Genomic DNA, 26,752 nt, shown 5'->3' with positions numbered 1-26,752 from the left:
TGATTGGGCCAAATCTTTCACTTTTGTTTTTCGTTTTGACCTCGGTCTCTCTCACGCCATCCTCGTGAAAGCTCTGTCTCTCGCCCACCTCTCGTCTCCGGTCCAGTTGCCTCTCGAGACTCACACCAGGCCATTGCCACCGCAAAGAAACATAAGGTATGGTCCAGGCAAACCCAACATTTTGATGATTAGGGTTTAAGATTGTTTGCTCGTTTGGATGAGGTTTTATAACAGAAATAGATTGATTGCTTATATTAAACGCGTAAACATCGCTTTTTAGTTTGCATCCACTCGACTCAGAACTTGGATTTTCCATTTTTAACTCTTCACAGGTTAGCAAACAACAAAATCGAGAAGCGATCTAGGTAATGATGGAGCTGCTAATAGCCTCCGACGCAACTCCTCCTCTGTCCGTGCTTGCTACGGCCAAAGTCGCCGGAGTTTCTCTCACGGTGAATCCAACTCTCACGGCCGGCTCTCCGCCTGTGCTTGTCCTAACCAACGGGTATCGTAGATTCAGATCCTTATTTTCTTTGATTCAACTTAAGATTAGATTCAGCTAATACATCCAAAACTAAAATTGGTTGAAGTTACCGGATATATACTCCTTCATTTCCTGAGTAATTGTTCTCTTGGGATAATGTTACTCAAATAGAGTGTTTCCAATGAAGATTAATGTAAGTATATTTGCTTTTGAGAAATACTTGATAGGCAAAGTATACGATGCAATGAATTTTAGAGCTATCGAAATTGACATTGTTATTCACGCCAAGAATCTTCTGTTAGCAATATTCAGTTTTTATCGACTCAAGTTTTTCTCTTTTAGGCTAAAGCTTCGTGGAACAAATGTACTTCTCAAGTACCTTGCTCGGACATCAACAGCCATTCCCAACTTGTATGAACGTGATGCTTTTGAAACTGGGCAGGTGAATATCTTTTCCTTTTTCAAATAAATTCCAATTTAAAGCACATATTCTGTTTTTGTTCCAAGAATCACTAATTACATTCTGTTGATTTTTACCCTTTTAGATTGATGAGTGGCTGGAGTATGCCCCTATCTTCTCTTCAGGTTCTGAATATGAGGGTGCATGCAAGTATGTTGATGGGTATTTGCTACATCGCACTTTCTTGATTGGTCATAGTTTATCAGTTGCAGATATTACTATCTGGTCATATCTTGCAGGTAAATCTCATTACTCATGCCCTAATGGCTAATGCTTTCATTATTTGTTGTAGAAGAAATCAAACGAATCCATTTTACATCTTTATTTCTTCTAAATGTTTCTTTCAGGGGCTGGTAAGAGATGGGAAAGCTTAATGAAGTCAAAAAAGTACCAAAACTTGGGTCGATGGTATACCATGATATCTACACAACATGCTGCTGTCTTAGATGAACTAACCTCATCATTTTCAAAGAAAAAAGACTCATCAAAGCCCAGTTCTTCAACAAATGTAACAGATGAATCCAACAAAAAGCAGATAGCTAATGGAGTTGTTAATTCCAATCGCCCTGAAGTCGATCTTCCACATGTTGAAATGGGAAAAGTTTGTCTAAGATTTGCACCAGAACCAAGTGGTTTTCTCCACATAGGCCATGCAAAAGCAGCTTTATTGAACCAATATTTTGCTCAGAAATACAACGGGAAAATAATCCTAAGGTTTGATGACACAAATCCTGCAAAAGAAAGCAACGAATTTGTTGATAGTCTTATTACAGATGTCGGGACTTTAGGAATAAAATACGAAAAAATCACATATACTTCCGATTACTTTCAAATCCTCATGGAAATGGCTGAAAAGTTGATCAAAGAAGGAAAAGCTTACATCGATGACACCCCACGTGAGCAAATGAAACACGAGAGAATGGAAGGAATAGAATCAAAGTGTCGGAATCAGAGCATTGATGAAAACATCAAACTATGGAATCAAATGATCCTCGGAACGGAAAGAGGATTACAATGTTGTTTAAGGGGAAAATTTCCAAGCATGCAAGATCCAAATAAATCAATGCGGGACCCGGTTTACTATCGGTGTAATCCAATGCCACATCACCGAATCGGATCCAAGTATAAAATATATCCGACGTATGATTTCGCGTGTCCTTTTGTTGATTCTTATGAAGGGATTACACACGCATTGAGATCTAGTGAGTATCATGATAGAAATCCTCAGTATTTCCAGGTTCAAGAAGATATGGGGCTTAGAAAAGTTCATATTTATGAATTTAGCAGGTTGAATATGGTTTATACACTTTTAAGTAAACGGAAATTACTTTGGTTTGTTGAAAATAGAAAAGTTGATGGATGGAATGATGCTCGTTTTCCAACTGTTCAAGGAATTGTTCGCAGAGGTTTACAAATCGAGGCTTTGATTCAGTTTATACTTGAACAAGTAAGCATAATATTTACATTTACATTTTCATTTTCATTTTCTTGAAATAATACTTTTTTTTTTTTTCAAAGGGGGCATCGAAGAATCTGAATCTAATGGAATGGGATAAGCTCTGGAACATCAACAAAAGAATCATTGACCCTGTTTGCCCTAGACACACTGCAATCGTAGAAGAAAACCGTGTGTTGTTGACTTTATTAGATGGGCCCCACAAGCCATTTGTGCGTGTGGTCCCAAAACACAAGAAGCACCCTGCTGCAGGGGATAAAGCCACCACTTTTACAAAAAAGATTTGGATAGAACAAGTTGATGCGAAGGCTATAAATCCTAACGAGGAAATTACGTTAATGGACTGGGGAAATGCGATTGTTAAAGAAATCAAGAAGGGCGAAAACGGAAATGTGACGGAATTAATTGGGGTTTTGCACCTTGAGGGATCGGTTAAGACCACGAAACTGAAACTCACGTGGTTGCCTGAGACTAATGAGCTTGTTCCATTGTCTCTTGTGGAGTTTGGATACCTAATCACTAAAAAGAAGGTATGATGATTGTCTTGTGTGTGAAAAGACATAAATGCCCTTGTAATTAATTGTGTGTTGATGCAGGTGGAAGAAGATGAGGATTTTGTGGATGTGGTGAACACGGATTCAAAGAAAGAGATAGGGGCTGTTGGGGATTCAAATATGAGAAATGTGAAACGTGGAGACATAGTGCAATTGGAGAGGAAAGGTTACTTTAGATGTGATGTTCCTTTCATAAGACCTTCAAAGCCGATTGTGCTCTATGCTATTCCAGATGGGCGGCAAACTGCAACCAAATAATAACTCATCATTTCTCTACCATTTCTAAGCTTCATTTTTTGGGTTGTTGTTGAATTGATCTGTTAGTAAACATGTATTACAAGATTTTGGGACTGATTGTGTTATCATTTGATTTGATATTTATTACCCTTTTTAATATTGCAATTATTACAAGATTTTAGTTGTTTTCTGTAAGTTTGGATCGGCCTTGTATGGATTAGAGAATAGTTTAGTCCCCTGGTTGTGGTATGTTGGAATATATCCGACAAACTTTTCATTACAATTTGTGAAGTGTGGATTCAGTAGTAGGTTTATCTTTGGGGGCATTTTCTCCTTTGTTTCATGAGATCACCTAGCTTTATGAATTTTGAAAAGATCATAGGCTTGCTTGTTGCATAGCAGCCGGGTTAAACATTCTCATGTTCTAATCCTGTAATAAAACAAATTAATGCATCACCGAGTAAGAGCTGCAATGTACAATTGATACCATTAAATGTGTCATGATACTCCTTTAAGGCTTTCACTGAGAATAGTCGTTTTAATTTTGCAATCGGGTCATGAAATGAGATCGTACACAATAGTTTTTTCTGTATGTGATTTATGTTTTATAGGATTGTACTATACAATCATAATAAACAGTTGTACGAATCACGTCATCGAATACCCCAAACAAGAATCAGCCGACTCCTACTCCTGCCACGACCATAAAGAGCGCAACGATGAAAACCACGACAAACAGAGCAGACATTCGAGACGTTCTTCCCGCAGATTTCGCCCGTTCGTCAAAGACGATCCGAGGAGTCACGGGTTGGAAGTACACGCGGTAGAAAAAACCCCACAACGAACGGAGAAGGAAAAAAACAAATATTGCGAATACCATAAGATCAAAACACACGACACCGAAGAATATGCGATACTTAAAAGAGAAGTAGTGGACAAGCAATTGAATGGAGACCTAACAGAAATAGCAAGGACCTTACGGTTAAAGTTCGAAGCTGACCAAAATGATGGAAGAACCCGCAAGGATGCAAGCAAACAACCAATCAGAAAAGAGGAGATTTTCACAATAGCGAGACCCAAGGATCGGGACAAGTACCAACGGCCGGCCAAAGGCGATGCGATCCCACCCGTATGCACTCTAAACATCAGTTTCTCGCCATCAGACCCACGAGTGCCCGACTGGGACCCAACATATCTAATCATAATCCCTGCCACAGTCATACAACATAAGACCTGGTGAGCCTTATTCGACGGAGGTAGCAACACCGATATCCTTTAAGAACACCGTTGCAAGCAACTCCCGCCATGTTAGAGAAGGAACCTAAAACCCCCAGCCCAGGCACCACTCGTTGGCTTCACGGAACACAAGTTGTGGTCACTCGGCACCATAAACCTACCATTAACTATAATCAGCGCCGATGGGAAAGAACAAGTAACCAGGATAATCGAGTTCTTGGTAGTCAAGCAAAGGTCCGATAACGATATAATCCTTGGGCACCCGACTCTTTTTCAATTACAGGCTATCCGATCGACAATACATGGCACAATCAAGTTCAGAACAACTAAAGGTTCAGCAATGTTCACAACCATTAAAAAACGAGCAAGGCCACTCCGGGCAATTGCCGTGTGGGCCACTGCACGCATCCCAAAAAGAAGACGAACCATGATACTCACATCCAAAACGGTCAAAGACGAGAAGAAAGACACCTACACCCCCGATAAGAAGAACAAGCACAAGCCCCCGACTTGTAGCCCGAGGGAGGGGGGAGGGTGCGGTAGCAACAACATTACCACGCCATATACATCGCGTATTGTTAGCACGCACACCAAGAAGGGTTGGATACCACTAAGCATGCCCACGCGCCTTCGCGAAGTGAAGACACAAAGTATGAAGAAGAGGCCTGACAGAAAATAAAACCAAGGGATCGCAAAAGCTGGGGAGGGAAAGACAAGGAACCACCCTGCAAAAGAAGATACAGACAGAAGGCTGCCAGCAACAACAAGAGCCCGCAATTGGCAGAAGCCTTCCCTAGGACGACACCTGGTCCAAAACCCCGCGAAAAACAGAATCAATAACAACAACGCAACACCAGATGACACGAAACCTCCCAAAGATACTAACCAAACAACCGACACTAGAGAATGGGAGAGATTGAAAATCTTCTTTCGAAGGATGATTGTCCCAGAAACAGCCAGTCACATGAATGCAAACATCAGAGAACATGTATGCACAGGAAAGGCACAGAGTAAAAAGGACAAAGAAGAAGAAGAACTCATCCCGATGAGCTGGGAGCGCCAGGCCCAAGCCAATGGTCCTAGCTTGGAAGGAATCAGGAGAAGGGGCTATATGATCAAACTCCCATAGGATAATCACACCCCAACTAGCCAATACAAGACCTAAAAGTAGAATAGGATCAGCTATCGAACCCCCGATACCTACCTAAATGATGTAGGTGTCTCCAAGACATCAAACAAAATATATATGCAATGAAAATTTAGAATGAAAAATATCAATATACTTTCGTACAAACGACAAACAAAAATGGACTGATCATCTGTGTCTCAAAACAATAAAATCATGGAGGAAAACACAAATGTAAGCCCCAAGGGCTCATAATTCCCCCCCCCCCCCCCCCCCCCCAACAAACATGTCAACAAGGTCAGTAGAGCCGCAACTACTGATCTTGACAAACAAGAGGCGTTAAAGGATCATAACCTTTCCCTTGAAACATATAAACTCCCAGACATCAAGGTGACGATCTCGGTCTGGTTTAGATGAAAAGGGCTAGAGTGCAACTCTCCTTGGACTGGGGCATAAGAAAGGCCCCAAAACAAAGACATTTAGCTAAAAAGGGATGTTCCAATGAAGCAGGCCAGGTAGGGCCCGCACCTAAAAGTCAGCCAAAGCCTCACATTACGAGGTAGGGCCAAAGGACGAACGACAGGCTCAGATGCTCGGGGTCATCAAAACTCGTCAAAACAAATAACAGCCACCCCCAAAAGGGTGACACTAACCTCTGGCAAGAATTCAAGCCAAAGATGGCCAACAAAAACCATCAAGCACAAGGACAACACAAAACAATAATGTAACAGACCAAAAGAATGAGAATTTAACATACACAAAATAAATCGTCTACTCGGACAACCCCTCGGGATTTGTACAAAGAGCACGCAGGGCCAAAGAAAAGTAGCAAAACATTGTTTAAGTACCCAACAAACATAAACATTGTCTTGAAATATTCAAAGAAGAAATAAAATCCATCACTTACTAGGGGAAGCACCAACATGAGAAGAGCCACCTTTGACCTTACTATCCTCGGTGTCAGAGTCATCACACAACTGGAGAAGGCATGCCATGTCAAGCTCGCCCAGGCGGAGGTAAGAGGAAAAGTCTGTCTCTATAAACGATTTCATAGCAACATGCACCGCTTGAGTATGCTTTGTGGTAACAATTGCCTCCCTATGGACAAACTTCCCAGTAATGACTTGTTCCCGGACCTCCTTCTTGCCATTCTCCACACATGTGACCATGCACGCCATCTTCATCCGCTTCACTCCCATCTCAAACTCAGAACTTTCAACCACCTTGTCCACAAAATGGAAAATTCCTTTCTAAAGCAGCCACCCCAGATCATCCTCCACGCTCTTCCTCCTCGCCACCTCTTCCCCCAAATTCCTATCAGCGTGATCCACCTGGTCCTAAAACGTCTTCTTCTCTTCCACCAACACCTCGATACGCTGGGAGAAACGTCCCACTGACCCGTCCAAAGCAACGACCTTGCCTCCAGAGATGCCTTCTCCCCCGCCAGGAGATCATAGCGCTCCTCGAACTTACGCTTCTCCCCTTCTAACGCCAGTAGCTCGGCTCTCAAATCATCTTGCTCAGCCCTGATCTGAACGAGCTTTCCGGAATTGGAATCGCCCTGACGAAGGCGAGATGCAGTCGCAACCATATATGAACTAACCTGGGAAGCCGCATATAAGAGACTGTTAGAAAGATGAGCATTCAAGAGAAGGTCCAAGGACTCGATGGTGGCGCGGGGTGGGGGGGGGGGAAGCATGATGACTCCAATCGTATGCCACCGCGTGTTGGGAAAGGTGAGACCCGCGAGTTATCCCCCACCCGGGCACGTACACGGTCGACGCTGCCGGAGGAACAGGAACAAAGGCCTTAGTAGGGTCTTCCCTAGCCAAAAGCAGAACTGGTGAGCTGGGAGCGCCTTCATGACCGGATTTCTGGTACACATCAAAAACGCTTTCGACAACAGTATCTACCGGTTCTTCCTTGGGGTTACGAGGCAGTTCTGTCGCCCCTTCTTTCACCCCCTCCGACTGTTTTGAAGCGTCATCATCGGGGATATCCACAACTACCGTGTCTTCCCCCAGAAGGAAACCTACATTATGTCTGTTAAAAGACGATTCCCCAAGGAGCTAGACTCGACAGACTCCACCTGCGAGGAGTCCAACCAGGAAAGCCGCCGTTTAAAAGCCACGCGGGTCCTACACTGGACTAAACCAGTCGATGGATCCTCCCCCTGGGTATCAGAAGGTAGGGGGTATTCACGAGAAAAACCGCCAACAGGTACATCAACCAACACCAGCTAGCAGGAGAATCAGACCTATATGAAGAAACGATAGGAGGACTGCTGAGAGCCAAATCACGGTCAAGAATGACTGGCGGAGGAAGCAACTCAACCAAGGGCACCTCCCGATATTGTAGGGCGCCTTGATAAAAGCCCCTCAATACCATCTCGAATGGAAGAATCCTCTCATGACCTGCAAGCGAGGAAAAGTCCAAAAATAGTTCACACAACACATAAGCGAGAGTATACCAAGGGGGGGGGGAGGAGAAGTGATTACTGTCTTTCTCGACGTAGAACTGGGGCATCATCTCTCGGGTCCTCCAGGCAGCACTCATCCCAACCGTAACAAGCATGTGGTCCTCCGAATCCTCGCCGTTAATGCAGATGGTATTTAATGCTTGTGCCATAGTGGCACTGGCACCCCACAGTTCAGGAGCCTGATCAGAGAAAGTGGTCAAGCGAGGATAACCGAAACCGAAAAAATTACGGTTCACCAAAAGCCTCAGATCCTGCCAGTTCTTCATTAGAGATTTCTGATTGATGATAAAGGCATGAACACGCCTCCACTGGGAAAAAGTCTAGGCACTGGACTGAGTGGAGGAATTGAAGAAAGCCTTGAACACCCAGAACTGTGGCAAAACTCCAAGGGTCCAACAAGCAAGTTCGAAGTTGACGATCTTGTGGATGGCGTTCAGAGTCAGGTCGTCCACACATAGTCCATATTGATGCATAATCTTGTCAAAGAAATCCATCGTCCGCTTCCTCAGCCCCTCCGGCAGACGAGAAATGATGGCCCCACTTCGAGGGTATTTTATTTCATGCTTGAGAAGAAACCCAAACCGCTCTTGCAAACTCGAAAACTCACTTGGGGAAAGAACGATTCCAGTGTTAGAAGAAGCCATTGCTCGACAAGAAAGAAAGAGCAGAAGGAAATGAAAAGAGGAAGTGGTAGATGCGAGGGAAACCAGGAAAAAGGGAACCGACTCAAATAAGGAAGTTTTAAATGCAACTGGGAAGCCCAAGCGGTTATGATGATGAAAACTGTCTGCACATACGCTTCTGTTACATCAACTGCGGCCAGAAAACCATCCCCGTCGAACATGTGTCCAGATCTAAGCTAGAACTACTCCGCTACCCTAAGAAAACACTAACGTCTATAAGACTAGGGAACTTGTTGACGTATCCCAACGGGAATCTGTCAAAGATAATAGAACTGCTAGTTCGACAGACGGATCGGCCAAGGAGCAATGTGTGACTAACGTCGGGCCTTCGCCCTTGCCTTCGAGACCCCGTATCCATTCCTGGGTGCCCAAGCGCCAAGGCTAACATTGAAGACAAAAAAATACCAAGAGTTCCCCAGAGCGACAAGTGTAGTACTCTGGATCGGCCAAGGAGCAATGTGTGACTAACGCCGGGCCTTCGCCCTCGCCTTCGAGACCCCGTATCCGTTCCTGGGTGCCCAAGCGCCAAGGCTAACATTGAAGAAAAAAATACCAAGAGTTCACCAGAGCGACAAGTGTAGTGCTCTGGATGCCGTTTCTGTCAGAATCTGCACCAATAACGAACAAGCATCCATGGAACATGATCCTCCAATCAAAAGCCCTCAGCCCCTACCAAACCTAAAAAGGTAGATGATACTATCGGGGATCTTTTTCCCTTAACCACATGTATAAAAGTCACCCTTTTCCCCCAAGAGAAGGGGACAAGATCTAAAACCCTTTAACACTCTCTTTACACTTTAAACCCACTCTCTCTCTTACTCTCACTAACTTGATCGTTGGAGCCTCATTTCGGGACAACCTCCCGGACGACGACTGACGATCCTATTTTCTTTGCAGTGATTCTCAGGCTCTTCATTTCCACCACTCGGAAAGACAGATTTAAGTTGGTGACATATCACAACACTTTCGGTTTTGGTTTGCTACCTCGCTTTTTTGAGGGCCTTTCGACCAAGGGGTCTTCTGCCGATAGTGGATGGGTGACCCTCAAACAACGGATGGCATCGGTGGATTCTACGCTTGCTGACAGTGTGGGTGCCAATGCAATTGGTAAGAGCTTGTGCAAGAGACACAACATCGATTCTTTACTCGTGGAATCCCCCTTGGTGATCGATATTGCTAATGATGACATTCCTCAGCCATTGGAGGGAGTGAAGCAGAGGGCAACTGAATTGCCTTGTCAGTCAGAAGGAGGGGTGAGGGGTACGACTTTAGGTTCTGGTTTATTAACCATCTAGGGTGACATTTTCTCTGGCGCTGGTCCTTATCATTGGGTGCTCCTAGTGTATATCTCCCTGAGTCGAATCTCACCCATAAGTCACTATTGATGGAACTGGCCAGTGCCCGTGAGTGGTGTCGTATACATTTCCTTTGGCCACATTGGAATGAATGAACCTCCTTTCTTACTTCCACATGACAAGCGACCTTTAGTAGGCCACGACTCAAGTTGCTCCTTACTTGGTGGTTGCAGCCGATCGTCTTTGTTATATTGTAGCCGACTTGGCGGAGTTGGCCATAGTCAAGGATGAACATGACGAACTTGGGGAGAATGCATGGCTATTTGAAGATGAAAGACATAAATTTGATGAGCGATATACAGTGTTAGCTAGGGAGAAGTCCGCCAACGAGGATCAAGTGGCGACCCTGGATAGGGAAGTGGATCGCCTATCTCAACAGGTGCAACGTTTGGAGGCGAATAAGGAGACGTTGGAAGGTCACTTGAGGTAGTAGAGCGAATAGTTGGCAACTTAAGCATTAAAAAGGAAAGCTTTAGAGAAGGACTTGGCCTAGGTCCTCAAGAAGGGGGTGGTCCGTGTGGTGGATTGTGTCGTTAAAAGCGATGAGTTTTCTCTTGGGATTTGGTGCGTGAAGGTTGCATGTGTGACCGATGGTATGAATAGCGGTAAGCAGGCAATATAGAAGCAGTCGGCTGCCGACAATTTTAATTCGTCAGAGCCAAATGTTATGACCCAATCTGCCCACGCGATGTATGCTTCCGTAAAGGCCTTTGCTGAAATAGACTTCACATCATACCTTCTTTTGGGCAAATTGGACCTCACCAAGCTTCTTCAGCTGTGTAGTGATTCTGACTCCAAAGAACCTGCCTTGGATAGCAGACCAGTGTGATAACCCAAAAATTTATTGCCTTCTAGTCTTGTTAAGGGTCATTCTATTGGGTTTTAAGCCTGGTATACTAAAGGAATGAGTGTTAGAATGTACCTGCTAGAGACACTGTGCAACATTTCAAGCCTTAGGACCACCAAAAAGAGTTCACGACCACAAAACTTGAGTTTACGGCTGTAAACTCACGGTGGGCCGTAAAATCCTCCCATAAGACTCATTCTCTTCAACTTTTCTTCATTATTTCATTTCTACCTCAAGAACACTTGATTTCTCTCTCAAGTATCATCAAGATTTTCATTCCCGATCCTTCCAAAATGTAAGTGATTCTTCTCTCTAGTTGTTGTTATCCTTTTTACTCTTGAATCACCCTTTGATTTCATCCATGTAAATCAACTTTTGGCTAGATCTTCAACTTTCACCAAGAACACCAAGAACACACTCTTGTTCTTGGTGGCCAAAAACTCCTCAAAGGCCCTCCAAAGTGTGAGTATTCCATCTATCATCTAGTAGTGCATGTTAAACACTAGATCATAGCCTTAAAACTTCATCAAACTCATCATCAAAGAGAGTTTACGGCCAGGAGTTTACACCTTAGCCGTAAACCCTTCTAATTGTGATGTTTTGATCCTTAAACACTTTTAGACCCTTGCTAACCCTTAGAACACTTGAACCTTTGAAACTCCTTGACATTATGACCCAAAATTTGACAATTTGGTGAGTTTACGGCCATAGGGTTTATGGTGTGGCCGTAAACACCTTTTCTTGGCCATGAACACCCCTTAATCAATCACATGTGATTCTACACTCCATTTCCAAGTGTCCCTTAGGCCCTTGGAGTGTTTCCTTGCATAATAGTTGCTGATAAACACTATATTCATGCAAATACTTGCCATATATGTCATTTAGGACTCGTTAAGTCTCAGGACTTCATTCGTGGAACTTCTCATCCTTACACACATATTCGTTTGAATCACCCACATCAGATGAGTTCATACCCTATAATGAATCTTTTAACCGTTTTAAATACTTTTAAAGGGGAGAGGGGAATACAAGTTGAACACAATGTTAATTGTGTAAATGTTTGTTATAAACGTCTTTCAAAGGATTGATTATGTCTTTTATAAGTGATCAAAACATTTCAAAAACTCTTTTAAAGTTATGTTACTTTTTAGTTTAACAAAACTCCATTTTTAAAGAACAAGCATAACTTAGTAGTAAAATGAGTCTTTTCAATAATAGTTCAAGTATGACATTAGTAAACTATAAGGGGTATAGTTTAGAGGTTTAGTTCATACTAGATACAATACACAATAACATGAAGAACATACTAAGATATGAAGGGAATAAATCTCAGATCGATTAGATCTTTCACAGGTAAAAAGATGAAGTTCAAACAAAACAAACACAACAATAATATGAGCAGAGAATGGAATTAACGTTATTCTTATGATTCAAATATAGTCACACCTCAGCAGAACTCGATGAAGAACTTCCACTGTAGAGGAGAGCTAGGGTTTACAAAAACTCAATGAGAAAAAAATAATGAAAGCGTTAATCACAAAGACTGCATGCATGCAGCTTAAATACTAAACCCTAGAATAAAACATGAATGGTTAGACAGGCCCAAAACGGCAACCAAAACTGGGTTAAGGACCGAGCCCATGACGCAACACTATAAGCCCAACAATCTCCCCCTTTGCGTCAAATGAGGCGAGATATTATTTCTTCTAAGTTGGCTTCACAGTCTTTACCACCTTGAACAGCCGAGGGATGATAGCAAGAAGTGTCTGTCGAAATTGAATGTACCATCTCAGCATATCAGTGAACATCTTCTTGTCGGCTGCTGTGTTCTGATTATACCTCTGAATAATCTTCAAAATGTGCTCCAAGCAAGCGGTTGAGAAGAGGTGTTTGTCAACAAGAGGGAACAGGCATTTCTGACCTTCGCCTCTGATAAACATCACATTGTGGTACTTCGAATCAATCTTCCCTTTGATCATCAAGTTAACATCGCCAACTCTTCCCATTGGTTTGATCGTTGTTCGCTTGTGAATTGCTGAGGAGATTTCTTGATCCATTTTTGCTACTTCGTGAATGTAGCAGACAAGCATTCGCTTGATATGGTCAATGATCGGTTGATACTCCTGAGGATTTAACAGTAAGATGTTGTTGAGGAGTATCCGGTCGTGGGGATTGAGGTTCGGTAGATCAAAAAGAGTGAAGTTGTGAACCTAGCCTTCAGATCCTCGAGTCACTTTGAATTTCACATTAACAAACTTCCCTGCTGTATAGAGCTTAAGTACCTTGACAGTTGTGATTTTCTGCGAACTCCAGGTCAAGTACTTAGGCTTAGCAAACTCCAGATAGAATTTCAATAGATCCCGATCCACCTTTGGGTATGGAGATGGGATGGCAACAGTCGAGTTGAAGCAGTGAAAGATAAACGCCTTTCGTGTGATTGGCATATCAAACTGCTCATCCTTAGAGTTTACAAGCCCGAACGACATCACAGGTTCAAGCCAATGTGTACTTGGTTCATCAATAGCACACCTTTGGAGAGAATCAAGAGTCCACTCAACAAAAACATACTTTTTCTTTTCCAGGAGCTCCTTTTCCTTTTGCTTCTACTCAAGCTCAGCCGTTTGTTTCTTAAACTTTTCTTCAAGCTCTTTATCAAAAGGTTTTGTTTTCTGAAAAGGCTTAGCAGGATCCTTTTCATAAACATCTTCTTCACTATCAGTGTCATCCTCCCCTATTTTCTTCTTCTTCTTGTCTCTATTACTGACCGAAGCTTCATTAACCTTCGGTTCAGTAGTTGATTTTGGTTCAGGAGGTGGTTGAGTTTTTGTTACTACCTTCTCTCCCCCTTGTTTCGGCTGGACACCAGTCACCGGAACACCCTCAATATGACTAAGGATGTCCAATGCAGGACTGAGTTTGTCAGCCAAATGTCTGCGGATGGTAATGGTTATGATGGGATCATGGGCTTCAAGGAGGTGAAGTAAAATGGAGTGTACATCGCTAGCAGAGCTTCGGATAACCTCTCTCTCAGATTTCAAATCATTGAGCTCAGTTGTGGCAGTGCGAAGCTTGAGGTTCTGCATCTTTAGCTGAGAGGTTCTTCTGTCAAGCTCATCCATGATACGATTTTCCACGGCCAACTCTGCGTTCAGTTGGGTCAATCCATCATTGACATTATTATGCAGAGTGGCATTGGAAGCTTCGATTGCTTGTCGTGCAGCTTCAAGGTTGGACCGTTCAGCTTGAAGAGAACACTGAAGGTTATCAACCGAAGCATTCACAGTTTGAGAATTCTTTTGAGCAGCCACCTGCAAAGAATCTAAAAATAAGTGAGCCTCAGAAATTAGTTTATCGACTTTTGCGGTCGCTTCTTTGCACTCCTTGGTGGAAACCTCAACATCAAGGGAGGCTTTCTGGCATTGGGAAGCTGAGGCTTCTATAGCCTTAGCTGCAGCAGTAAGGGAGGAATTATGTTCTTGACCAATAGAGGAGAACAATGCCTTGAGAGCAGCATTTGAATAAGCCCCAGAGGAAGAGGAGGAAAGCAGTTGATCAAGTTTATCGTTGACTGCTTTGAGATGACGCTTGGTAATAGGTTCATCATCGTCTTCATCACTTTGTACACGGTAAGGACTGAAATAAGTGGAATCAAATTCCAAGTCCTCACCGCCTAGAACTGGGGTGGTGTCAGTAGATGGAGTAGGTGATAAGGGTTTGGTAGTGGTAGGAGGTTCGGTCGTTACTGGTGGTTCGGTTGTAACAGGTGGGGTGGGAGCGATAGAATGAGCCCCTGTAGTAGTGGTAGTGTCTATGAAGATTGGAGTAGGGATGGGAATAGTGGTTGATGGTTGAGAGGTAGGGATAAGAAATATTGGAGGGATGGATATTGGGATGGTTACAGGTGGAGGAGAAGTAGATTGGGAGCGAACTGGAATTTCTGGGGTAGGCGAGCGAGGCGGGGTATCACCATGACCCGAAGCCTCATCATTAGAGCTGTCGCTGTCAGATTCTGAAGGAGCAGTAGATTTGTTTTGGGGAGGAACATACTCTAAGTCTGAATCGCTTGAAGATTGGAGTATGAGTCTCCGAGCGGGCTTCTTCTGTTGCTTCTTCTTAGGCTGTGAAGGAGCAGCTTTGTCTGATTTTCTCTTCTTGGGGGTTTGACCCTTGGTTGGTTTAACGACATTCCCTTTTTTTTGGGTTTCGGTTCTCTTTCCCCTCTTTGCTGGCTTATCAGCCTCTTTAATGGAGCGAACCATGGCTGGTGTGAGCTCCCTTGGACCCGAAGAAGGAATCTTTCTGTATTGTTGCAGAACATTGCTTGCTGCAGACACACGGGCAAGCATGGTGTCAGGGATGGATCCAATGAAGGAGAACTTAGTGGGATCTGTAACGATAATCATGGTTGTGTGAAAGGTGGCGATGGAGGAGAGAAGAGAATCCGCCATGATTGGAACGTGAAGACGATCCATTGCCCACTTAGTGATGATGGACCAATACCTCCCACAGGAGATCTCTAAGTGTCTTGATGAAGAAACCAAGCTTTGAACCAGTTGTTTCCAGATGATGGTTCCATAATCCAAATCTATCCCGTGATATAGACCATAAAGCATAGTCATAAATGACTTGCTTTTTCCATCTGATCCGGCGCTTCGCTCAGAGAGTCCTTTGAACAGTAGAGTGAATAGGCCATTCCATTGAGGAGGAAGGCAGGACTTCTTGAACTTGGTAATGGTGGCTAGGGTTTCAATGTACCGCATTTGATAAAACATTAAGAATAGTTGACCAGTAGTGATTGATTCAGGGTTTACCAAAGTTGGTTCTTGAGAGAGACTAATTAGGGAACATAAGCGGTGCTTGGAGATGGAAGTCTTCTCATTATGGATTTCAAAGTGAATCCTTTCATGAACCTTGTCGTAGTAGGCAGTTGAATAGATGAGTGACAGGTAGGACATGGGAACAATTTCAACTTTTGACAGAGCGTCGACAAGAGGTGAGTATTTGAGACACTCGACGGCATACAACATGTAGGGTTCATAGACAAAAGGAGTGAGATCGATGATCAGGTTTTGTTGAGGTTTGATGGTGAGGAGGGTTTGGCGAACAGATGTTTCGTGAACTGAAGAGGAGTCTGCCATTTTTGAAGCTTGGAGAGGAAGATGAACAGTAAGATGAATCAATAATCTTCAATAACTTGTTAAGAAAATCATCATATCAAGAACCGATACTTCAAAAATCAATAGATCTTCAAAGACCCGCTCTGATACCACTTGTTGGGATTGAAACCCTAATTGAGATTTGATGAACAAGATGCGGAAAATAAGAACAAACACAAATATGAAGATTATGTCGAATGATCACTCGATTTATTCAAACAAGAGGAATAAATTACACTTTCAGCATAGACTAAAGAATCTAACACTACATAAGAAACCTCACGTGGCGGCTACATTTTTCCTCACTCTTAACCCTAATTATGAATAATACATGACTATTTATAGGGAAAAGACAAGTCTTGGGCTTTTAACCTACACTTCATCAAGGGGCCCATTGTCATCATCCATGGAGTGCTTTGAAACCCTACAATCTCCCCCTCAAAGTATGGAATGGATGACAATGCTTTAACTTCCAAAACAAGCATCTAGCAAATAAAAAGATCTTGCAACGAGGAATAGATGAAGCAATCCACGAATCTTGATTCTTCAATAGTCTTCAAACACGGGCTCTAGGATATATAAATCAAGCATTGAAGTAATGTCTTTAAACTTCATCTTCGAATGTAATCCCAAAAAATCTTCATGAAAACCAAACCCGCCATAAAAACCCGTTTCAAAACAAAGAAACCGAATCACTTCTTGTCTTTGAAGAGCCCCCCTCCAATTCACAATGATCTTCAAATAAGCTAATGATATACGCCATCAAAATATATCATGTAACAACCCAAACTTTAAGATTCGTAATGCCACTTGATCGAGAATATACAAGAAGTCGGAGATATAACAAGTCCTTAGCATAGCTCGATAAAGAACTTCCGCTGTAAAGGATACTTCTCTATAAAAGCTTTAGCAGAGCTCGATGAAGAAGTTCCGCTGTAAAAGCTACCTTCATAATTCTACCACAAGCTTTATAAAAAATCTTCAACTTTGAAAAGTCACAAATCCAATTTCGAATGACCATACCAAATTCTCTCCCGATTTATAATCGAAAACATGATTATAAAGCTTTCAAATGGTCATGAGAATGATATTGAATGGATAAAAAAATTACTGTGCTCCCCCGCGACAAAATGATATATACAATGAAGTATAAAACCCGAAAAAGTCGTGAAAAATTTGACGTTATCACAAAAAATGACTTTTCGAACTGCCAAGACTTGATGAAATCCTTAATTTTCTGCTTACGAAAAAATATTAAAGAATTCAAAACTGTTCACCAGCCCTAAAATTTATAAACTTTTCTGAAAAATGGGCTGAAATTGTCACTTTCCAGAAACTCAGGGGCTGGAATGGTAATTCTGCATCAATATACCCCTTTATTTGTAACAAAATCTGGAAATGGTCCAAAACTGCCAAGGCATGAAACGCATAGGGACCAAAGGAGTCAAATCACCCAAGTTTCAGGGACCATAAGTGTAATATGTTTATCTTCTTCCCCAATTTATCTGTGATTAAAAGAGCAATTGGAACGAATCAAATTGTAGACGCAAACCAAAGTATCGATTCCAATCAATTCCATCGCTTCCTATCATGAAGACGCGAATTTGAGTCACTTTCGTTTCAAGCACAACCAACCGAACCTTGGTTCGCTCCAGGTTCATTGAACCGAAACCATGTTTGGTCTAAGCACAGGTTCGCTTTCGGTCCTCCCCTCTTTTTTCCAAGCACAATCACATGAACTCAAGTTCGTTCCAAGTTCATTCCAAGTCCGTTGATTATACCCCCAAAGCGAATGTAAGTTCGTTCCAAGCATCACGATGTGAATCCGATTTTATGACAAAAGCAAAACCTTAGCCAAACCGAATCACAGGTTCTCTTTCCCCTCTTTCATTCCAGGGATAACAAACGAACCCAATCATAGGTTCGCTTTCTCCTGATGTTTGAGGGATCGCATGACAATCGTTCATAGTTCCACCCAATTCACAGTCAATTTTGACTATTTCTGGTATGACTTTTCACATCAAGATACGGAAAATGTATTTGTTCTGATTCCTTCATTTTGATTGTGTTCATAATCCATTCGTTCCGATCACAAATAGACAACCATCGTTTTGATCGCCTGCATTAAGCATTCAATTGCATCATCGTTGCAAATTCAAACAAAATTTTCACAATTTCGATTTAGTCTCCAAATCGTAAATCAAACCAGATTCCTTTATTGAATCTTGAAAAACGTTGGCCACCGGAACCCAATACTTGACAAACACCAAATTGATTTTCACAAATCGATTTAAAGATCGAACACCACTTCAATCGAATTTATCACCATCTTCATCTGTTCTTGACAATACTTCATCTTTTCTTTAAACTGAAAAACATCAAATGACAATTTTGGACTCCAAAATCACAATCGAACTTAACAATAACAAGAGATGATTCACGTTTAATAATATCCAGAAAAATCATTATCAATTAGAAAACAAAATCGATGTTGAACAGGTTAAAAGAACTCAGATGGGAACAAATTACGCACAGTTAGATATAAGAAATTGGATTCAAAGACCAAATCAATTAATAAATTAAACCAGAGTCATCAATCATGAAATCAAGTGAAACATAAGAACAAAATGCTTAGATTAACCAGAGGATTTCGAGATATGTTGACGCGTGATTGGTGATTTCAAATGCAATAAGGAACGATCAGCGAATAAAGTTATTGGACTCAAGAGTGAACAGTAAACAACACTAGTTGGGCTCAGGAAAAAAGTAGAATTGAATTAATGGATTAAAACAAAAGAAACAAATCCATTGACAACAAACAAATAATCCTATCCAATCAAAAATATGAACTGAAAATCGAATGGGATAACAAAAACAATACTAGATGAGCAGTAAGTTTTCATGAACAGTTGATTGAACAGAAAGCTTGATTCCAAGTCGCCAAAACACCAACAATCTTCAATAACTTGTGAAGAAAATCATCAAATCAAGAACCGATACTTCAAAAATCAATAGATCTTCAAAGACCCGCTCTGATACCACTTGTTGGGATTGAAACCCTAATTGAGATTTGATGAACAAGATGCGGAAAATAAGAACAAACACAAATATGAAGATTATGTCGAATGATCACTCGATTTATTAAAACAAGAGGAATAAATTACACTTTCAGCATAGACTAAAGAATCTAACACTACATAAGAAACCTCATGTGGCGGCTACATTTTGCCTCACTCTTAACCCTAATTATGAATAATACATGACTATTTATAGGGAAAAGACAAGTCTTAGGCTTTTAACCTACACTTCATCAAGGGGCCCATTGTCATCATCCATGGAGTGCTTTGAAACCCTACAAGATACTATAACAGAACGAACATACTAAGTTGCTATAACATGGAACAACTACATGATCTAATTATACCAATGAATCACTAACTCATTGTTCTAAACAAAAGGTGATAGTTAAATTGGGTATACATGATCACATAACTTTAATGTCGATTACACGGCCTAGCAACTGGTTTGCGGAAGTCGCGTTTGGTTCCTAGAATCTCTCGACAAGGAGAGCGTATAGTATGGGTACTAGCCCTCACATTATGAACTTACTAAAACAAACATGTTTTAAGGAAATCAGTACGCCAGGATGTCAATTTAAAAGACAACTGAGTACTTACATTTTCCCATTACTTTCATATTGTGTAAGTTCCACTTGAAAGTTAATGCAAATTAGTTTCGAGTTAAGATAGGTATAAACTAGGGAAAACTTACATTTTACAAACTACAATCAGAACAGTCGAGTCTAGTACATTCAGTAGAAAAGGATCATAATGCTAACCTTATGATTCCTTAGTGTATGCATTCGAGGATATATATTAATCAGGTCTGTCAGGTAGTAGGATGCGTAATTTCCGCTTCATTCCCTGTTCCTTGTTTGGTTGTGGGCTTAGAGCAGATTCACCCAGCCTACTATATATATATATATATATATATATATATATATATATATATATATATATATATATATATATATATATATTCCGTATACACTAAGTAATCATAAGGGGTACCAGGTATGGGCCAGGTCATCGGATACTAATTCAATGCACAGTTTTCTAGTACAACACATACTTTTCAGATAGAACTTTTGATATACAAAACTAGAAACTTACCAGTAAAGAGTTTAATCCATTTTATTAAACCAGTATAAACTTAAAGGACCTTAGGTGGTTAACTCTATAATACCTTAGTTTATACATCAAGGTTATATATAATTAATACCCGATAGGTAGTTGAATGTGTGCTTTCCGCCGCATTTCCTGTTCCTTGTTTGGTTGTGGGCTTAGGGAAAATTCACACAATTAACTATCTATTCAATATTAGATTATATATAGCTAGTATAAACTAAGTGATTATACAAGGAACCACTGTCGTTACTATTTTATTATAAGAAATAAGGGTTTTCTTAAAGAATCTTTTCATCAAATATAAATGAACTATTACAGTTAACTCCGTGAGTACCTAGTGAATACGCCAGGGTTATATACAACAAGGATCTAACAACCAATAGGATGTGTGCCATCCGCCTAATTTCCTGTTCCTTGTTTGGTGGTGGGTTTAGGGAAGATACACACAATCGATTATTTGTTTACTCTGAGTTTTATATAACTTGTATCCATTTAGTACTCATAGAAAGGATTGTAGAGTCATTTTTACTTATCTTTCATCAAAGCAGGAAATATTGGATTTTCTGGAGGAACATGCGAACTTTTCTAAACAAAGCTTACAACTTACTACATCTTACTAAGCTTTCTACAACTTCTTACATCGCTAAAATCTTATGAACTCACCAGCTTACTTGCTGATCAACTCATTCAAAATAACTTGTATTCTCAGGAAACTAGTAGACAGGTACTCGCACTGGGAGTTCAGAAGATGGAGCAGTATAGCTTCAAGTCTTGTTTTGTTATTTACATATGTATCCTATGTTTTGTGAACACATACTTTGTAAACACTTTCTTTCTAATGAAATGGTTGTTCATTACTTTGATTACTATGATACATGTCTTGTGATACTAAACATGACGTCCTCCACCCCCGAATGTTTCTGCCGTTCCGGTTTTGGGGTGTGACAACCAGGGTGTGTTGGTCCTCTTCTCCCCTCACAGTAATTGAGTCTTCATTGTCTCTGAACAATGTTTTTCATTTTTTTTGCAAGTTTGTTCATGGCCCTGCATGGCCTTTAAGCCCGAGGGGTGTCTGGTAAACATTATTTATTATTGTTTATTTTGGTTATCATGGAAATTGATGTTGCTTAAGGCTTTCTCACTTGGGTATCCTGTGGTTTGTTTCCGTTATTGGAGTATGTGTAATACCCCGAATCCCAGGTGTAAATTTTAAAGCTTTTATATTCATATTTTTAGACTTACTCGATGAGTTGGCTGCCCCAACTCATCGTGTAGAAACTAATAAAGTCGTGTGGATTCTAAAACCTACTCAACGAGTTGGAGGACTCAACTCGACGAGTTGAGGCTGGACATGAAAACCCTAATTTTTAGGGTTTGCACCCTATTTAAAGGACATTAAATCCTTCCCTCCAGCCTCCTTACCACTTTTCACGTCCAGAATCAAACCCCAATCAAGCTAACCTACTTTTTGAGTGTGTGTGTGAGGCTAAAAGTGTGTTTTTGGTGTATTTCTTGAAGAGACTTGAAGATTTAGAAGCTTGGAACGAGAATGAGCTTGTAGATCCAACATCTACTTTGTTTTTGGCATTCATTTGAAGGTAAAAAGTCATTACCTTGATCATTTTCTTGTTAGATCTCTTCATTAAAGAGTTTAGGGTCATTTCTAGCTTGTTCTTGAGGCATTTTTGGTATTGAGCACATTTTGAAGTGAGGAGTTCAGATCTGGACTCCTCTAGGTCCTCATGGACATAAAGACTCAAGTTTTATGAAGCTTTGGGCCTTCTCCATACCCTAAACCTCTTCCTAAGACTAGTTTTGAGTGTTTTAGCTTCTTGAAGCCTTGCATGCATGTAAAATTAGAAAATTTATGTGGTAACTACACCCTTGGAGTCCAGATCTACAGTTTGAAGCCTTGGTTTCACTAAAAAGCGTCTGAGTGAGAAAAGGATTGAAGAAACTCGACGAGTTGCTTAGTAAAATCGACGAATTGGATGAGGGTTTTCCACTTTCAGGATTCTGCATGAACTCAACGAGTTAGTGAGATAACTCGATGAGTTGGTTAGGGTTTTCCCGATCTTCTGGACACTGTATGGACTCAACGAGTGGTTCAATAACTTGGCGAGTTGACTAGGATTTTCGTGATTTTATGAGTTCTGAAGTAACTCGACGGGTCTATAAGCTGTACTCGACGAGTTGGGTCAACAGGGACTGTTGACCTTGACCGTTGACTTTGACTTTGACCAAAGGTTGGCCAAATTGACTTCTGAGGTTACTTTGGTAATTCGGGTGTAACGCCCGTGTTTCTGGGCTTGTCATTATTAGCGATGTAATAGTCTGGTTGACCTTTGTAATCCGTTTAGAAATAATAGAAGTGTATTATTTGAGTATTATGTGTTTTGTGCTTATTTGTGTGTCTTAATTGAATAAAGGTTAAGAATGAGCGTCAAAATGAAATGTTAGATAAGCTTGATATCTATGGATAACGTTTTAGTGGTCGAAATGAGGTTTCCGAATATATAAAGAACGCCGAAATCCGAATTATAACGAAGAAGTGGAGCCAACTACTCCTTTATTTCGCATGAATTTGGTAGAAAACTAGCTTTGCATGTCGATAGACTAGATAATGCTTTATTAGTCGAAGTTGCTAGTGACAAGTTTGTACCTGTTAGCCATTGTATGAAAAACGTCTTATTGAATTGAATGGGAATAAGTTCCACGAGGAATTATTGCCTATCGAACTAAACGGTTTCGACATCGTGCTAGGAATGGATTGGCTTAACACCAATGATGCTGAAATACTATGCAAGAAGAAGATTGTAAAAGTAAACCTGCCAGGAAAAGAGTCATTTATGGTGTATGAGGACAAACACAAAGTAAATTCTGGAATCATTTCCCTAATGAAAGCCAGAAAGTGTTTGGCCAAGGGATGTACATCATATCTAGCATTCGTTATCGATGCTAAGAAGGAAAAGAAGGAGGTGCAGAATATTCCGGTGGTGTGTGATTATCCGGAAGTATTTCCCAAAGATCTTCCCGGATTACCGCCCGATAGACAAGTGGAGTTTAGAATAGAGTTGTTAACAGGGACGACGCCAAAAGCAAAAACACCTTACCGATTAACACTGACGAAGATGAAGGAGCTGATGATTCAACTTCAGGAGTTATTGGACAAAGGTTTCATTAGACCTAGTTCATCACCCTGGGGAGCTCCAGTGTTATTTGTAAAGAAGAAGGATGGGAGTATGAGAATATGCATTGATTATAGAGAGCTCGATAAGGCAACAATAAAGAATAGATATCCGTCGCCAAGGATTGATGACATGTTCGATCAACTACAAGGCTCAAGTTATTTTTCAAAGATCGATCTGAGGTCAGGATATCATCAGCTGAAGGTGAAAGAGCAGGATATAGAGAAGACTACATTCAGAACGCGATATGGACAATATGAGTTTTTGGTTAAGGCATTTGGACTAACCAATGCTCCAGCAGCCTTCATGGATTTAATGAATAGGGTTTGTTATCCGTTCCTAGATAAATCTGTGATAGTGTTCATAGATGACATTCTAATTTATTCGAAAAGCCAAAAGGAGCATGGCAGACACTTGCGTGAAGTGTTGGAAGTCTTGAAGAATGAGAAGCTGTATGCTAAGTTCTCCAAATGTGATTTTTGGATTAGAGAATTCCAATTCTTGGGTCACGTGGTCAACCAAGAAGGTATAATGGTTGATCCAGCAAAGATTGAGGCTGTGATGAAGTGGGAGCAACCGAAGAGTCCCACGGAGATCCAAAGCTTTTTGGGATTAGCCGGGTATTACCGAAGGTTTATCCAAGGCTTTTCTTCGATCGCTACTCCATTAACAGCTTTGACCCACAAAGGAGTTGCTTATGCTTGGAGTGATAAGCGCAGAGAAGCATTCGAGCTGCTAAAGAGGAAGATATGTGAGGCACCGATTTTATCTTTACCTAATGGAGTCGAAGACTTCGCTGTCTATAGTGATGTGTCTGGTGTTAGATTGGATTGTGTTTTGACCCAAAGAGAAAAGGTGACAGCATATGCATCTCGACAGCTGAAAGAGCACGGGAAGAACTACTTCACTCATGATTTGGAGTTGGCAGCGGTGGTTTTCGCTCTAAAGTTATGGAGGCATTACCTCTATGGCACGAAGTGCAAACACTTCACTGATCATAAGAGTCTCCAATACCTCTTTAGTCAGAAAGAATTGAATATGAGGCAGCGACGCTGGCTAGAGTTACTTAAGGACTACGACAGTGAGATACTTTACCATACCGGTAAAGCAAACGTTGTCGCAGATGCTCTCAGTCAGAAAGTCAATATTGAAAGAAAAAGGCCAAGAGCGTTGAGAATAGAAGTTGTCTCGACCATTGTGGAAAGTATAAAGAAATCTCTCAAGAGGATGCTTCTGAGAAGAATGACCAAAAGGAAGAACGTTTGGGCAAAACGTTGGTGTTCGGTATAAACAATCATGGACTGAAGGTGTTCCAAGATCGGATTTGGATACCTAAGACAGGAGGAGTCAGAGATCTTATGATGGAAGAAGCTCACAAGACCATGTACTCGATTCATCCCGGTAGCACTAAAATGTATAGGGACCTTAAACCCTACTACTGGTGGCCGACGATGAAGCTTGATGTTGCAAAGTATGTGGCCGAGTGTGTGACTTGTGCGAGAGTTAAGACACAACATCAGGAGCCGTACGGGAGTTTAGAACCTTTGCTTGTACCTATGGGTAAGTGGGAAGACATTGCTATGGATTTTGTCACTAAACTGCCCAGAACGAAAAATGGTCACGACATGATTTGGGTGGTCGTTGATTGATTCGCTAAGAATGCACATTTCATAGCAGCCAATGAGAAGTGGTCCATGGAAAAGCTTGCGAATTCTTACATGAAGGAAATTGTGAGGCTTCACGGTGTTCCATTAACGATTGTATCGGATCATGACAGCCGTTTCACCTCAAGGTTTTGGAAAAGTCTAAAAGTGGAATTGGGTACGAAGTTGTGTTTGAGTACAACTTACCATCCACATACTGATGGTCAGAGCGAACGAACGATACAAACGCTTTAAGATATGCTGAGAGCGTGTACCCTGGAATTCCAAGGTAACTGAGATGAACATTTACCTTTGGTAGAATTCTCATACAATAACAGTTTCCACTCGAGCATAAAGATGGAACCTTATCAAGCTTTGTATGGACAGAAGTGTCGTACGCCGTCTTGTTGGCTTAAGGCTGGAGAAAAACAGTTTATGGGACCCGAAATGGTCCATCAGACTGCTGAAAAGCTAAAAATAATCAGGGAAAGAATGTTAGCAGCTCAGGATCATCAAAAGAGCTATGCTGACAAGAAAAGAAGACCGATGACTTTTGAAGTTGGAGATTCAGTTTTGCTTAAAGTCTCGCCGTGGAAGGGACTTACAAGATTTGGTAAAAAGGGAAAGTTGAGTCCAAGGTTTAGTGGACCATTTAAAGTTCTTCAGAGGGTTGGGAACCAAGCTTACAAGCTCGAATTACCCGAAGAACTGAATGGTATTCATAACACTTTTCATGTGTGTTATTTGAGGAAGTTCACGAGAGAAGTTCCCGACATAATTCCAATTTCTGAGTTAAGAATTGATGAAAACAAGAGGTTAATTGAAGAACCAGAGGCAATCGTTGACTGAAAGACTAAGAAGTTGCAACGCAAGATGGTCGAATTTGTGCTTGTCCGATGGAAACATACGAATGGACCAAATCTCACATGGGAAACGGAGAGTGACATGATGAGTCGTTATATGCATTTGTTTGTTGATGTGTGATTCCGGGGACGGAATCATTCTAAGGTGGAGAGAATTGTAACGCCTGTGTTTCTGTGCTTGTCATTATTAGTGATGTAATAGTCTGGTTAATCCGTTTTGAAATAATAGAAGTGTATTATTTGAGTATTATGTGTTTTGTGCTTATTTGTGTGTCTTAATTGAATAAAGGTTAAGAATGAGCGTCAAAATGAAATGTTTGATAAGCTCTATATCTATGGATAATGTTTTAGTGGTCGAAACGAGGTTTCCGAATATATAACGAATGCCGAAATCCGAATTATAATGAAGAAGTTATGACCTGTCGAAGTTTCGCGACAGAACCAACACGACACTGAATGATGTAAAATATGAATTTAAGATAGAGAGATATCTAGCCTTAATGATCTAAACAAAAGTCGTAGAATATGTTAAACTGGGAGCGTGCATAAAAGAACACCCAAATCTGACTTCGTATTAGGAAGTTATGATTTTCCGAAGTTTCGAGTTAGCGGTATGAAGCCCGAGTACTCGAATATGAGATCGAGTGATTTTTAGCCGAAACAATCTAAACGAGAATCGAAGATATCGTCGATAGTAGTCCAACGGTAAAATGACAGACGAAAACGGACGTCGGATGAAGAAGTTATGAATTTATAATGGAGTTTTCGTGTACCGGCCTACTAAAAATAATATAAAAG

The 26,752-nt window shown here is 41.1% G+C and overlaps 2 protein-coding genes across 2 annotated transcripts; one reads left to right on the top strand and one right to left on the bottom strand.

Annotated features, from left to right (window-relative positions):
• On the top strand, positions 1 to 3,365 carry LOC111914004 (glutamate--tRNA ligase, cytoplasmic). The gene is made up of 7 exons (XM_023909742.3): positions 1 to 156; positions 333 to 505; positions 827 to 926; positions 1,030 to 1,183; positions 1,292 to 2,391; positions 2,463 to 2,930; positions 2,997 to 3,365. The coding sequence occupies exons 2-7, from the start codon at positions 369 to 371 to the stop codon at positions 3,210 to 3,212; spliced, it is 2,175 nt and encodes a 724-aa protein (XP_023765510.1). The 5' UTR covers positions 1 to 156; positions 333 to 368; the 3' UTR covers positions 3,213 to 3,365.
• Positions 3,366 to 13,520: 10,155 nt separating this feature from the next.
• LOC111913960 (uncharacterized) lies at positions 13,521 to 15,365 on the bottom strand. The gene is made up of 3 exons (XM_023909674.1): positions 14,585 to 15,365; positions 13,938 to 14,524; positions 13,521 to 13,607 (listed from the first exon to the last, which is right to left on the bottom strand). Exons 1-3 carry the CDS (start codon positions 15,363 to 15,365, stop codon positions 13,521 to 13,523), a joined length of 1,455 nt encoding a protein of 484 aa, XP_023765442.1.
• Between the last annotated feature and the right edge of the window lie 11,387 nt (positions 15,366 to 26,752).

The sequence above is a fragment of the Lactuca sativa genome, chromosome 7 (genome assembly GCF_002870075.4).
Source record: "Lactuca sativa cultivar Salinas chromosome 7, Lsat_Salinas_v11, whole genome shotgun sequence".
Taxonomy (NCBI): domain Eukaryota; kingdom Viridiplantae; phylum Streptophyta; class Magnoliopsida; order Asterales; family Asteraceae; genus Lactuca; species Lactuca sativa.
The sequence above is the reverse complement of the archived record's forward strand: the minus strand, read 5'-3'. Positions and strand labels throughout refer to the sequence as shown.

Bases quoted from the DNA above. Each gene is read 5' to 3' on its own strand.
- LOC111914004 (XM_023909742.3), top strand. From the start codon at position 369: ATGATGGAGCTGCTAATAGCCTCCGACGCAACTCCTCCTCTGTCCGTG. The intron at 927-1,029 runs GTGAATATCTTT...TTACCCTTTTAG, and splicing joins ATGCTTTTGAAACTGGGCAG to ATTGATGAGTGGCTGGAGTA. The intron at 2,931-2,996 runs GTATGATGATTG...GTGTTGATGCAG, and splicing joins ACCTAATCACTAAAAAGAAG to GTGGAAGAAGATGAGGATTT.
- LOC111913960 (XM_023909674.1), bottom strand. From the start codon at position 15,365: ATGGCGGATTCTCTTCTCTCCTCCATCGCCACCTTTCACACAACCATG. The intron at 14,525-14,584 runs GTGAGGACTTGG...AAAGTGATGAAG, and splicing joins CACCACCCCAGTTCTAGGCG to ACGATGATGAACCTATTACC. The intron at 13,608-13,937 runs GTTATCCGAAGC...GTTTATGAAAAG, and splicing joins ATTTGAAATCTGAGAGAGAG to GATCCTGCTAAGCCTTTTCA.